The sequence below is a fragment of the Diplotaxodon limnothrissa genome, linkage group LG14 (genome assembly GCF_057381915.1).
Source record: "Diplotaxodon limnothrissa isolate DT_005_m linkage group LG14, D_limnothrissa_male_GT1.1, whole genome shotgun sequence".
Classification (NCBI taxonomy): domain Eukaryota; kingdom Metazoa; phylum Chordata; class Actinopteri; order Cichliformes; family Cichlidae; genus Diplotaxodon; species Diplotaxodon limnothrissa.
In genome coordinates this window covers 24,413,283-24,426,710 of record NC_140609.1, presented here as the reverse complement: position 1 = coordinate 24,426,710, position 13,428 = coordinate 24,413,283, and the positions used below count along the sequence as shown (strand labels likewise).

The following is a 13,428-nucleotide window of genomic DNA, read 5'->3' as shown; positions in this document are numbered from 1 at the left end:
TTTTATGCTGTCTTGCTTTTAACAATGCGTGACGCAACGATCGCCTCTTGTTTCAGGGTAGTGAAGACATCAAGCATAAAAGGCGTTGCTGTTACATCAGCGACATTTTTTTTAATACGTTTCCGTCCAAAAACGCTGTTTTTTTTATAATGAATGTTGCAGCCTTGGTTAGACACGCCCAGATTACTAAGAGGTGGGCGTGGAATGCTTCCCGGTAGATAAGAACCCACGCGGTCCTCAAGCGACATTCACTAATCGCAGGAGGAAATTTGTATGCAGTTGCCTTAATTTTAGAAAGGTCTCCTGCCACGTTGCTGCTAGTTTTCAGACACGTTTTCCTTCGTTAAGTTTTAGGGGAAGTTTAAACGCGCGTCATGGCCTCGACGGTAGACATGATAGAGAGCAGCAAGGAATCCAACGGTGAGGCTCACCTCGACGAGCCCATGCCCAACGGGCTGGACAGCCCCAAGAAGAGCACCCCGGAGACGTTGTCTCAGCGCGTGCTGAGGATCGTCAAGGCCAACCTGCTGGTGATTCTCACCGTGGCCGGGGTTATCGTTGGTGTTTTTATTGGACTTGGTGTGCGTAACGTAACACTAACGAGAACCCAGGTGATTTACATCGGCTTCCCAGGTGAGATTCTCATCCGGTTGCTGAAGATGATCATCATTCCTCTGGTGGTCTGCAGCCTGGTGTCCGGAGCGGCCAGCATCGACCCCAAAGCCCTGGGCAAACTCGGCGGCTTGGCTATGCTCTTTTTCCTGATCACCACCTTGATTGCGTCCTCGATTGGGGTCGTGATGGCTTTCATCATATCGCCGGGGTCTGTGTCCGTCAGCAAGCCGGCCTACTTGGAAGAAGACGTGCCTGCGCATAAAGAAATTATAGACTCCTTCTTAGATTTGATAAGGTAAGCGAAACCTTAACTCTTGCTCACACACAGTCGGTCTACATACTCTCAAAAAGTCGTTAAACCTTCACATGTAATTAGGCCTGTATGTAATGACGCGTGTAGGACGCTCCAAAGATCTAATAATAGTAGCCAAGTTACACAGAGTAACCTGTTGTACGTGTAGCAGTACTTGTAAGAACCAGATCGGGCACATGTCTTCTTAGTTGTCCACTACAGCCGGACAATGCAGTGCTGTAATGCCAACAAACGGTTGCATCAGCTGTGTCCTCGCTGAGGGTTAACTCCCCGGCACAGTCCTGTTGTCCCTTCTCGGGCGCTTTATAAAAAAATGAAAAGATTTTATTTTGTGTTAGTGTTTTGTTTTTTTCCAGGACCACTAAACCCATACACTGACTTATTTGGTAATATTCCACGTCTTGTCCAGTGTGACGTTTACACGTGGAATCACAAGACGTGCGTGAAACTTGTCCCTAATCGCAACTGTGGTTCAAACACTTCCTGCTGGGGGCTCACTTGTACTGCTGCTACACGTGTTTTATCTTTAGTCTGACTCGCTTTACGCTTACGCTCACAGGTTTTCTGTTCGCAACTTTTGTCAAAGTTTACTTTGAAACACATAACACGGAACATGGCGCAATGCCGTTTAAACTTGTTGAACTTGTTAAGTAAAAATGACTTCCGTCTGTAGGTGCCCATGCGCCCCCACCCGCCCGACATTTTTATTTTTATTTTTTAAATCAATGCGTCATGTTCACAGGGCATTCATGAAGCATGTGTCACCTCTATGGTGTGGGAGAGGGGACACCCGGAAGCATCTATGACCATTGTACACAAACAACTGCGTCAGAAGGAAATGTTCCACGTCATCTAAATAACTATTACATGTTCCTATTGATGTTGGTCCACTGTGCACGCTTCCCCTGTACCTGCTGTGTTTTGGTCTAACACTAATTGGGGGGTGAGGGCTTTTCTTACATGCCAACAGCAATTCAGTGAAGCTTAGTTTTTCTATTTTTTGGAATTTTTTTTTTTATTCTAAAGACATAACTACACAGCATGATGCAACAGCATAGTCTGAAATAAAGTACAGTGTCAGTGTTTCCCACCACAGAGGTTAAAAACATGTTTAGAGTGTAAACAAGAAGACTTTGGGTTTACTGTTTGGATCTGTTATCTGAACCACGAATCACGTTAAGCTTATTTGGTTTGCCTCAAGTAGACGAGATGGAACACAGACAGTCTTAAAACACCTGTAAGAGTCTGTTTACATCCTGTCTTAATAATGCTTGCAACTATTGCATCATTATTCCTGGTTAGTTTGACTGGTCTGTTCATGGTTTGCTCAGTCTGGCGCTCGGTGAATCACGGACTTGTGCGCTATGAAAAGCAGAATATTCCACTCGCCACCCACCCCTTGCATCGTGACTTACCCTTGGCAACACATCCATAAAACAGTCCTTGTGCCCTGATGGAGATTAACATTTTTACCTGACGTTAATTGGCACGTTACATAACGTGGGGTGGGAGGCAAAGACAAGAGATGATAAATATGAAACAAGGGTAATGTTTGTCTTGTATTGGACACATGCCACCGTTCCACATGCACGCACATTATCCCAATAGAAGACCCCGTGCCTCTCATTAGCGTGAGCCTGGTCAGCCGGTGTCCTGGTTACCTTTGACAACAAAGGCAGCGTGGAACTTACTGGGTGGAACTGACTGAAGAGCTGTTCATTAAAGTGCAATAATGGCCTGGTCATTGTTTGCAGACGCACACTCATACGAAACAGAGCAGGGGAAAAAAAGACAACACACCACCCACACACCACTCCTACACATCCTTGTTGACATATCTTATCAGTTGCATTTTTTTTTTTTTCCCTTTTGACCTACAAAACCTGTGGGTGATTCTGCGAAGCTAGAACATGTTTTTGTTTTTTCTTAGTAAACTTAGTTATATGAAGATCTTCTATCTTTGTCATCCTGTCCTTAGCTGTCAGGAGCTCAACAGGCCTTTGAGATGCTGGGATTCATTCCCATTCTTTAGAACCATAATCTATTTTTCAGCTTAAGTGTTTCATCCGTTTGTCCACCTTATTAAGTGCCCGAAGTTTCTGTTGTTGGGTTTGATACTAAACGTGTACCATTTTCCCAAAGCAGCTGAGGGATGGTGTAACAGGATGGTGTCAAGACGTCAAAAGATCTGAGCACAAACAATTGTCCGTTTGACATAGGAGACCCACCCGCCTAATAGGCATGTGATGGCCCATTGTTTTCATACCAACATTCCAGTTAAACAATAAAATCAAGTTTATTTACATTCAAGTCGCAAGTTCACCTCAGAGTGAACAGTTTCGAAGGAGCATGGCATCCACATGTAGACTTGAGTAGGATAAGGCGGAAAAAACGAAACATTGTGTTCTTTTTGTTTTAAATTTAATTAGCGCTGCGGTTTGTACCTGTGCCAAGAATAAGTAAACACAGCGGAGAACAAGGAAGTGGAAGTGTACGAGTGAGCCACGCTTGTACTCGGGATTGCCATCTCTGTGCAAATGTAGTGTACGTGTACCTATAGTCAGGAGTCCTGCCTCCCATTAATACTATACAAGGATGTGATGGGATGTGAATTCTAACAATGCTTGAAGTCTGGATTCTCTTTAGATTCTACACACAGATTATTATGCTGATCACTTTTGTGCTGATGAAACATTAAATACTTAAGCCTCTTTCCTCTCGTCATCTTACTACACTCAGACTATGCCAATCCATTTGAATATCCAAATGGTGTGAAAGCTTAGCAGCCGTTTAGTCCCCTTTCACGGCTGTTTGTGACGCAGCCGGTTTTCTAGTTCTGCCACGTCATGCAGTCACATGATCCTTAAGCTTGAAGCACTGCAGCGCCAATGGAAGGGACTGAATGACCGGAAAGCGGTTGAGGAGTTAATGCCTTATTACTCTAGATCTGTTGCAGACAGCTGAGCACAGGGGTAACGGGTGCACTTTGGGTTTTTCGTGTGTTCTTGGGAAATTTAATACACAGCTGTACCTACTCTGTGGAAGCCAGTGTGTATGCATGCACTCGTTAGCAGGTGATGGATAAGGTCACAGCAACACGGGGGGGAAAAAAACCGAGATTAACAGTTAAATTCTCTGAGCTGTTTTTTTACATGGCGAGCCTTGGACTCCTCTCTGTTTGAGCTGTCACTGATCATTTGAAGAGATAGCATTTGTGCTTTCAATGTCACAGGATCAGTAGCAGTATTGCTCTATAGTTAGCTGAAACTCAGTAATGAGTCAAAGCAGGTCAGCCTGTAGTTTTTAAATTAAATTTCCAAGCAGCACATGTGACATTACTCAGTGTTACTATTCTGTGCTCTCTATCACAGCCAGTAATCCATTTCACACTGAGCACAAGGATTTGAATGTGTTGTATTTTTTTATCCACAGAAACATCTTTCCCTCCAACCTTGTGTCTGCTGCTTTTCAGTCTGTAAGTATTGGATTTGAATTTTTTGGGTTGTTGTGGGTTTTTCTTTTTAACATAGTCATTCCACTGAATTGTGTAACAGAACTATGACGATAAGCTGATTATGTGCTAATTAGTCTACTAAACTAGCAATTTCTTGCCTCCTGTACAGTATGCGACCTCCTATAAGCTGATGAAAAAGAATGGCACAAACGGAATCACCAATTTCACGGTGGAGAATGTGAGCAGAGTGACTGGCTGGAAAATGAACTATAAATACACTCAAACTACCTGACTGTATTCTTAAACTGAGGGCTGAATAAATGTGTTTTCTTACTCAGTGTTTTGTTTTTAACGTGTGTGCTTTTCAGGTGCCTTTTGGAACAGACCAGGATGGCATGAATATTCTTGGTCTCGTAGTGTTTTCCATCGTGTTTGGGGTGGCTTTGCGGAAGCTGGGAGAGGAAGGAGAGATCCTGATCAAGTTCTTTAACGCCTTCAACGAGGCCACCATGGTGCTGGTGTCCTGGATCATGTGGTAAGGACACCTGGATGCTTTTTGGGTTGGGGAAGGAATAAAAGAACAGAAAATGTTCACGTGTGAAGAGCAAAATATTCAATTACAGCAAAGTGTTTTTTAAAGAGGACCACGCTGCTGTTTTAAACCTGCTATTTGAATGAATAGAAGCGTCTGCATCCTGCAACTACTGTGCATGTGCAGTTGCATAACATTATGGCTTTATTAAAGGCTTGATTCGCAGTGTCGACAAGATCCCCGTCTCTCCTAACATTAGAGCACTCAACAATATCTTTGCTAGTTATTTTTATGGATGCAGTACACCAAGACAAACTATTTAAAAAGTTTTGCTACATTTCTGGCTGGAGTTGTGTATTTAATGGACAGATACGCGAGGAATATTGTTGTTGTTTTTTTATCTTTAAGTGTGCTCTGTATCAGAAACTTAAACTACATCACTGTCTCGTCTCTTCCCTTGCAGGTATGCCCCAATCGGTATCATGTTCCTTGTAGCTGGGAAGATTGTGGAAATGGAAGATGTTGCAAGCCTGTTTGCCAGTTTGGGAAAATATATAGCCTGCTGCCTCATTGGACATGCTATCCATGGAGCACTTGTGTTGCCAGGCATCTACTTCATCATTACAAGGAAGAACCCTTACACCTTCCTCTGGGGGATATTCACGGCTCTAGCCACAGCCTTTGGAACAAGCTCCAGGTAATAAACGTGACTCTCAGGTTGTTAAATACTGAATGACTTAGATTTCTGTCTTCTAAAGCAACAGTGTATCTCTACTTCCTTTCTGCACGCTCACGGCCATCGTTTCTTGCTTCTTAGCTCTGCCACGCTACCTCTCATGATGAAGTGCGTGGAGGAAAAGAACGGCGTATCCAAGCACATCAGCCGCTTCATCCTGCCCATTGGAGCGACGGTCAACATGGACGGTGCGGCTCTCTTTCAGTGCGTGGCCGCAGTTTTCATTGCACAGCTGAACCACGTTTCCCTTAACTTCATCCAAGTCATTACCATCCTGTAAGTCCCAAAGCCACCAAAACACACCTTTAGTTAGACAGTGACATGTAATACTAAATCAATTGTACCACTGGCTTACTTATCAAACAGTTGCCTAATAATAGAGGTGATTTCAGTGGCTTTTATAATCATGACAATAGATTTGTGTCTAACTGCTACTGTCCATGCTTTTTGTACTTTAGTGTTACAGCTACAGCATCCAGCGTTGGAGCAGCGGGAATTCCTGCAGGCGGTGTTCTGACTTTAGCTATTATCCTGGAGGCAATAGGACTCCCCACCAGCGACATCTCTCTTATCCTGGCTGTTGACTGGCTTGTGTGAGTATACAAACTTTGGACGATGTTGACCGTGATGCCCTAGATTTACAATAATGTAGGGCACACAGCTGGCTGTAAATACCCTGAGATTAAAATGGCGTGCCATCTGTTTTGTCTTCCTTCAGTGATCGTACCTGCACGGTGCTCAATGTGGAAGGTGACGCTTTCGGCGCGGGGATCTTGCAGTTCTTTGTGGACAGAGATGCCAAACGAAACGGAGCAGAGCTGAGCGAGGTCCGGCTGGAGGCCGCCCCCGAGAGCTCGCCGCTCATTAGTAAACGAAGCGATGCTCAGAAATCAGGGTCTGGTGAAAAAGAGTCAAGTATGTAATGTGACTGATGACATTTTCAAGGACTCCTGGCTCAGTTCTGATACTTGTTTGATATTGTGGGGGGAGAAAAAGAAAACTGAGCATCAAGCCCCTCATTTCCGTTGTCTGCTCTGAAGAAAAGAGTATAGAGAGAGACTAGACAATGTCTCTGACTTCAACACTTTTCTGGAGGGGTAGCTGAAAACACACATGGGGCGCATTTAGCGACCTTTTCAAGATTTTTTTTTTTTTTTAATTTTTCATTGTGGGTGAGATTGTATTGTACACTAGACTGGCTGCTTTAACTCCAGTCTGATGTTGCACTCGATTGGTCCTGTGTGTGTGTGTGTGTGTGTGTGTGTGTGTGTGTGTGTTACTAGAGAGTAAAAAATCTGATTGGTGAGTAAGTTTGTCATGTGACCAGTGCATCCACCCACAAAAGCTGGACCAATGAACTTCAACACGTAATAGGCGGAGCTTAAGTTACATGAATGCACTGGTCTGTCACTAACGTTTTGCCCCATTTCATTTGTATTATTGAACCTGCGTCTTAGTAAATTACCGGCAAACACTCCACGGGACAACGGAGAAAGCCTCTGACTTTATAAGTAGAGGACCTCCATACTGTTCACTGCACCCACTGTGTAATTATTGGAAGTTGTCAACTTTAAACATGTTTTGGCTACTTTCATGCAGAATTCATCCAGTGATGTTTTAAACTGCAAGTACTTTGTATTTGAGTTTAAGTGCATTCTTTATACTCTGCATGGAAGTAGCAGGGTTTTTTTTTTTTTTGTGTGTGTGTGTGTATATACACACACACACACACACACACACACACACACACACACTTATTTTTTTTATTTGTTTTGGTGGAAGCATCTGTTAGTCTTTTAGTGTGTTTACGGTTATTATGTGAAATGACCTTCTCACAGTGAGGGGATGAAAAGGCAATAAATCTGTCCTAGAGCCTCAGTTCGTCTTCTGAAACACACCAAATGAAAACACGTCCTCAGTAATCACCCAAAGTTGAATGAAGGCCTCTTTGCTCATGGACCTGCAATATGTAATAAAATGGGCGCATGTGGAGAAAAATGCTGCGATCACCAACACATCCTCAGGTTTTGACTTTGGCTACAAGACTTTCCTCTGCGTGCGCCTTAAAATACTCCAGGACCAAAAGTTAAATAGACTCTGCAACAGAATTCTAGTCACACTCTTTGGTCTGCTTTGCTCTTGTGCAGGTACAAGTGGTTTAACACACACTATGCAACAGTGACTGTTTGATGTTATATGTCATATATGAGTAACTAACTTCCTTACACTACAAGGATGTCTCTATTTTATGAGAATGAGAGGTGTACACACCTAAATAACTCTGGTAAAGGGAGAATCTCATAATCTGTCTTGGCTATCATGGGTGTAAATGTGGAGTAATAGCCGGGTGGCCTCCACCCAACCAAGAATTTCTGGTAGGCATTTGTAAATTTATTTCTTTAAGCTCCAAAGACATTTGTAGTATTTAATTTTGTAAATGCTAGTAATTCCAAACTTTATTTTTCCAGATTCAACTTTTGGCAAGTTGTTGGATTTGGATATTTTTATTTATCAGTCTCTTCTATTTGGTGTGAGCTACAGTTTTAAATATATTTTATGAGATGCTTCTTTAAAAAAAAAAGTTTATATCAGTGGGGTAGACTTTAAGGCTCTGGAGAGAAGTTGTTAGATCATCGATACTAAAGAGATACTGTCTGGGGTTGGGGTATGGTGATGTATCCAAGAGAGCAATGCAAGTCCGGCTGGCCGGGAACTGAACCTCTTCCCTAATAAACGCTTGGCTATTGAAGTACCCAGACACTTTTTAAATGGATGAAAGTAATATAGCACAATAGTATATCTTTTGCATCCATATCAATTGTTAATTAACATCTTATATAGACATGAGTTGGGCAAATACTGTTAAATCCAAAACCAGATATTTTTTAAGCCTGCTTTCTTAGCCTTCTCATTACATTAGCTTTACAGAATTTCACATGACAATCATTTAACTGCAACCTTGAGGTCTTAGCATTTCTTATGTCATAAGAAAATTCTTTTTTTTTTTTTTTCTGTTCCTTTTGTGGTGCAAGATTACTTCCTGAACTCTTCCATTATGTGGCTTGATCATGGTTTTGTTTGTTTAAAGTGGACTATGGTTGTAAAATAACTTATTGTCTGAATGTACTGTCAGCAACCTTTCAGCAATAAATGTTTTTTTTATACATATAAATAAGAGGATGTGGCTTTTTGTGGACAAACCCTGTTTTTAACTCTTACTGCAGAGACTAATCAGAAGCACACAGTAATACAAATCAGAAAAGACACAAAATACTTTGTCTTTATGTTTAGAGACTGTAAAGCAATGCAGCCTCCCACTGATACATAAGCCTGGGCACATTAACCAGGCCATATATGAATACTAGAAGCAAAAAAACAATATAAACACACCTCTAGGGACACAATATGTAGAGCAACAACATGGGAGAGGCTTGATTGTAATGCTAGTTTGCATGACACGTTGAGTTTGTGATGAACACGTGAGCCGTGTTCCTGTAGAGTTGTATTCCTGCCTACACTCCACCCCTTTGGTCGTCACAACAACAGCACTTGGCGTTAATTAGTTGTGTTGCGCCATCTAGTGGTAACAGCTATTTACAAAATACATGAAACTTATTCTTTTATTGTAGAAGTACATGAAATCATTTGACACCCTAGTACATTAGATACAGGAAAAACTACAGGAATCATGTGGCAACCAGGGGAACTGAGTAGAATACTGAATTTCCTTTTCATAATATTTATAAATATGTAATTATTTACTTGAATTCTAAGGCATGGTAGAGCAATCGTCCATAACAGCATGAATAACACAGGTGTGCTTCTCATTTCATTAGATGGAAGTCTGCTCAGCTGCAGTTACCAGCTGGCTCTACCACAAACTAACATTCACTCATAAACTGAGACGTGCAAAACAAGGCAACAGAGTTCAAAAATCATAAAATACCTGTTAGGCTAAAGCCACTTATTTAACACACATACGTCTGTATAATACCTTAAATCCTGCTTAAGATAAAATACATTTTAGTTTTTAAAAAATCGTTTTTTTTTTTCAATTATCTACCTTTTTTTTAAAATTTTTTTTATTACAGCAGTAGTAGTTCAATGTTTCTGTACAACACATACACACCACAGCCTTATGTCAGTACACTAGTGTATGGATTTAAACTTTTCAAGTGTGCCTTTCAAACAAAACGCTACCGCTCAGGCAAATAAATAACGTGTGTTCAACATTAGACTTTACATCCGAACCACAGGAAGAACAATCTAAGCATGCAATACACAGTCTTCTGATACACATGTGGTGAAGGTAACAGTAAATGCAGTCGTTTTGGCACCATATTAAATCTCTTTTTTCACACATGACCTCCAGAAAATGTTGAGATGATTAGATGTGGATGTCACACAGACAAGAGGTACTCGACCATTTACGGTCAGATAAGAATGTCGGACATTTGTGCTCTCACGTGAATCTCAGTTTGGTAATGTCTCAAAGCATTCAGGGCTGCAGTGCACGTGTGTAAAAGGCTTTACTTTCCATTATCTTTCACAGACAATTATTTGAGGCAAGATTTTCTTTGTATGTATGTAAACCTAAATGGGTCTGTAGCCCTCCGGTATGACTCATAATTTGCTTCTGTCCAGTCTCTTTTTTGCAGGGTTGGGATACTGGGGGTTCTCAATCGCCCCCTCTCCAAATTTAAGTTCCAAAAAGGCTCTGTGGTTGTTAGGGCCATAGGCAGTGATGCCAGCAAAAGGCATGGGTACCAGTGGCTGCAGGAAGTGTTCTGGGAACTCGACATCTTGTTTATGTTCAGTCCACGTATCTTTGGTCATGACGCCATTACGTGGATAGAACGGCCACAGGTCAACGTGCAGGTGGTTAGCCTCACTGTACTGGACCCTGTAAAAGTCTCCTTCCACCGCACGCTCCCACACATAGCCATTAGCATCCACCAGAGAGCCCGAGTCCAGGTTCTTTAAATGATCGCAGTTGGGTACATCCTCCAGATAGATACCAAGGTCTACATCATAGTCCCATGGGATGATATCTTGATGGCGTACGGCGCCCAACAGAGTACCTCCCTCTAGCCAGTAGCGCACACCTGAGCGCTCCAAGATATTGACGACATACTTGGTGGTTTCCCTGAGTGCTCGCAGACAGCAGGGAGGTGTCCAGCGGTCCAGATAAAGATAGTCTGGAGTGTCATCCTGCACAGTGCCAAAGCAGCGTGGTGTCTCTTTGCTGCAGCCGTACCACTGTTCCCTCCCATCAGGCAGCAGAAGACGCTTCAGACCGAAGCTCCTCATTAGCTTCCCCGTGGCCTCCTTTAGTCGAGTGTCAGCCTTCCACTGGTTGTGAGCAGAGCTGAAGAGAGGCCGATGGTTTGCAGAGAAACAGGGGCCTTCCAGGAGTTTGACCTTCCAGCCTCTCAAAGAAGTCTGGATGAAGAGTGAAGAGAAGAGAGGCCTTCCAAGAGGGACAGAGAGGTTAAAAAGATCCTCAGTCCGAATGAGTACGACTGCATCTCCCTGTAAAGCTGTACATACACTCCCACTGCTCCCTGATGCAGCTGTTGAATAGATAGCTGTCCACTCTCTGAGGTTCACCCGCAAGTGGAGACACTGCACAGCAGATCGAGCCAATACGGGTGCAGCTACTAACCTCACAGGCCCTCCACCCTCTCCTTCCAACTCTCTAATTAACCTCTCAATAGCCCTTGGTTGCTCCAGCTCCACTCCATCAGGCACTAGCAGCACAAACTCTGTTTGCACATGAAACTCAGGCCTGTGAGCTTGTGGTGGTTGGTCTGGGCTGGGGGAGAGGATAAGAAGCCGAGCACCCTCCGGAAGCACCAGTGGAGGGTACGGTGATGTGTCAGCTACAGCCAGGAATGGAAGCTCTGGCCTCTGGTGAAGGAAGGAATTAGCCACATCCCCAACATAGTTTTCAAAATGTTCAAATTCCCGAAGTAGAACAGTTACACGTGGGCCTCGACTGTGTCCCTCCACTCCAACCACTCCAGGCTCACCTCCAGCTCCTGCAAGTAACCCTCCGAGACCAGAGGCTGGTAGGGCAGCCCTTCTTGTGCCCCTGCCAAGTTCTTTCCTCTTCTCCATCATTTGCTGCTGGGCTCGGGACACATAATAGAGAATGAGGAGGTTGAGGATGATGGCAATAGTTAACAAGCCCTGACAGAAACTGATCCGCATGGCAACTAATATTTCCTTTGCAGTTTATTTCAGGAGAATAACTTAAGTTTGAATCAAGAAATCCAGTGGCTGGTCTCGGACCCCCATCAGTGTAACAGAGAGTCGCATACAACCTGTAAATGACAGAAAAATGTTGTGCTTTGGTTCCAATACCACAGGCTTACGTATAAGTATAATGTATTGATCTGCATATGAACATCACAATTTGCACACAGGATATTTAATTTAAACAAAGTAGTCAGTGAATGACCCAAGCCATAATCACATTCTTGTGGAACTAGGACATGATTGTTCCATGACAGGTTCTAGTTGCATTAGAAATTAATGAAAATAGGATAGTAGCAACTCACCTTCATCTGAATGTATCGGTTTTATTTCATATAAGACAATCGTTTGTAGGGCCATAATATCATTCAGAAGTTAAAAGAGGCTTTACCAACGTTAAGCCAATTATGCCCGTTATGCTCGCTATATGTGGATTTCATGATGATCTTTTTGAGCTGGTAGCGTAGTAGCTACCGAGGTTGAATCGGCAGCAGCAAACACAGATATTAACTTGAGTTTAGCTCATATTTGTACGGCTGTGGAAGAAATAGTCTCCAATATTTTTTGGAAGAAACTCACACCTAATGATCAAAAGAATATATCAAAAGCGCAAGGCTTAACACAATCCCAAACAAGAAACCCAGCTGCACGACTTTAGCATTAAGCTATCACATTGTTGCCCGCAGCAACAGGACAACTTCCGGTTGAAATCCTTCAGAATAAAGCTATTGTAGGGGGTGTCCAAATCTGGACCAATCTATGAATCTATTTAATGAAAGGCACATATTTTACGCAATAACCGCTTCAGAGTTATCCCAGTTACCTGGCGTCTATACCTAATCTCTTACGTTTTAAAAGAATAGAAAAGCATATTGCTATAATATAAAATATGAGATATAACTGCAAATGTTATTGCAGAGGTTATAAGGATATAAGCAATACAAAAAAATATAAATATAAATATAAAGATGATATGGGGAAAAACTATAATTCACGTTAACATGTTATATATTACAAATGTGTCCCAAAGGCTTTTGTATTGCTGTTCTTGGCTATGGCTGTCTTCGTTTCACAATTTATTTTCCAAAAATCAAAAATCAAAATCAAAGATAAAATCTCGACCGGAAATAGCATTGTTGATCACTGCAGCTAACTTTTTCGTTCCCGAAACCATTCCTGCTCACAAAATGGCAGGAAATTCATTCCCCTAGCGACATGTTTATTGTCTATTATAGAAAACATGGCCCTTTATTTGTCACCCGCACTGGGCATTTCACGAGGAGGAAACTGATCTGGGATCCGGGATATACAAAATAAGAGCAGCAAAAAAAAAAAAAAGGTTAACGTTTATTTTCAGGTGCATTACATTTAATAAACGCTGCCTGGTGTTACTTTATTTTGATGTTAGTTTTAAGACTGCACGTAAGCCGTTTTGTGAAAAGGGATTTGTTACGAAATCAATGGGGCCACGATGTTACACTGCGGTTAGATTGTGTTTTGCGCTGAAGGCTTGGAAGCGG

At 42.4% G+C, this 13,428-nt stretch overlaps 2 protein-coding genes across 3 annotated transcripts; one reads left to right on the top strand and one right to left on the bottom strand.

Moving 5' to 3' along the window:
- The first annotated feature begins 237 nt into the window (after positions 1 to 237).
- On the top strand, positions 238 to 7,347 carry slc1a5 (solute carrier family 1 member 5). 2 transcript variants are annotated; one of them, XR_014906771.1, is made up of 9 exons: positions 238 to 910; positions 4,361 to 4,403; positions 4,552 to 4,620; positions 4,751 to 4,917; positions 5,378 to 5,611; positions 5,732 to 5,926; positions 6,109 to 6,243; positions 6,369 to 6,903; positions 6,934 to 7,347. XR_014906771.1 is itself a non-coding variant. In XM_085370012.1 (8 exons), exons 1-8 carry the CDS (start codon positions 375 to 377, stop codon positions 6,571 to 6,573), a joined length of 1,584 nt encoding a protein of 527 aa, XP_085226138.1. In that variant the 5' UTR covers positions 238 to 374; the 3' UTR covers positions 6,574 to 7,347. The 2 variants fall into 2 exon arrangements, 1 of the variants encoding a protein (XP_085226138.1); XM_085370012.1 differs by having other exon boundaries at positions 6,369 to 7,347.
- Positions 7,348 to 9,902: 2,555 nt separating this feature from the next.
- On the bottom strand, positions 9,903 to 12,298 carry fkrp (fukutin related protein). The gene is made up of 2 exons (XM_085370993.1): positions 12,214 to 12,298; positions 9,903 to 11,976 (listed from the first exon to the last, which is right to left on the bottom strand). The coding sequence occupies exon 2, from the start codon at positions 11,861 to 11,863 to the stop codon at positions 10,274 to 10,276; it is 1,590 nt and encodes a 529-aa protein (XP_085227119.1). The 5' UTR covers positions 11,864 to 11,976; positions 12,214 to 12,298; the 3' UTR covers positions 9,903 to 10,273.
- Positions 12,299 to 13,428: the final 1,130 nt, after the last annotated feature.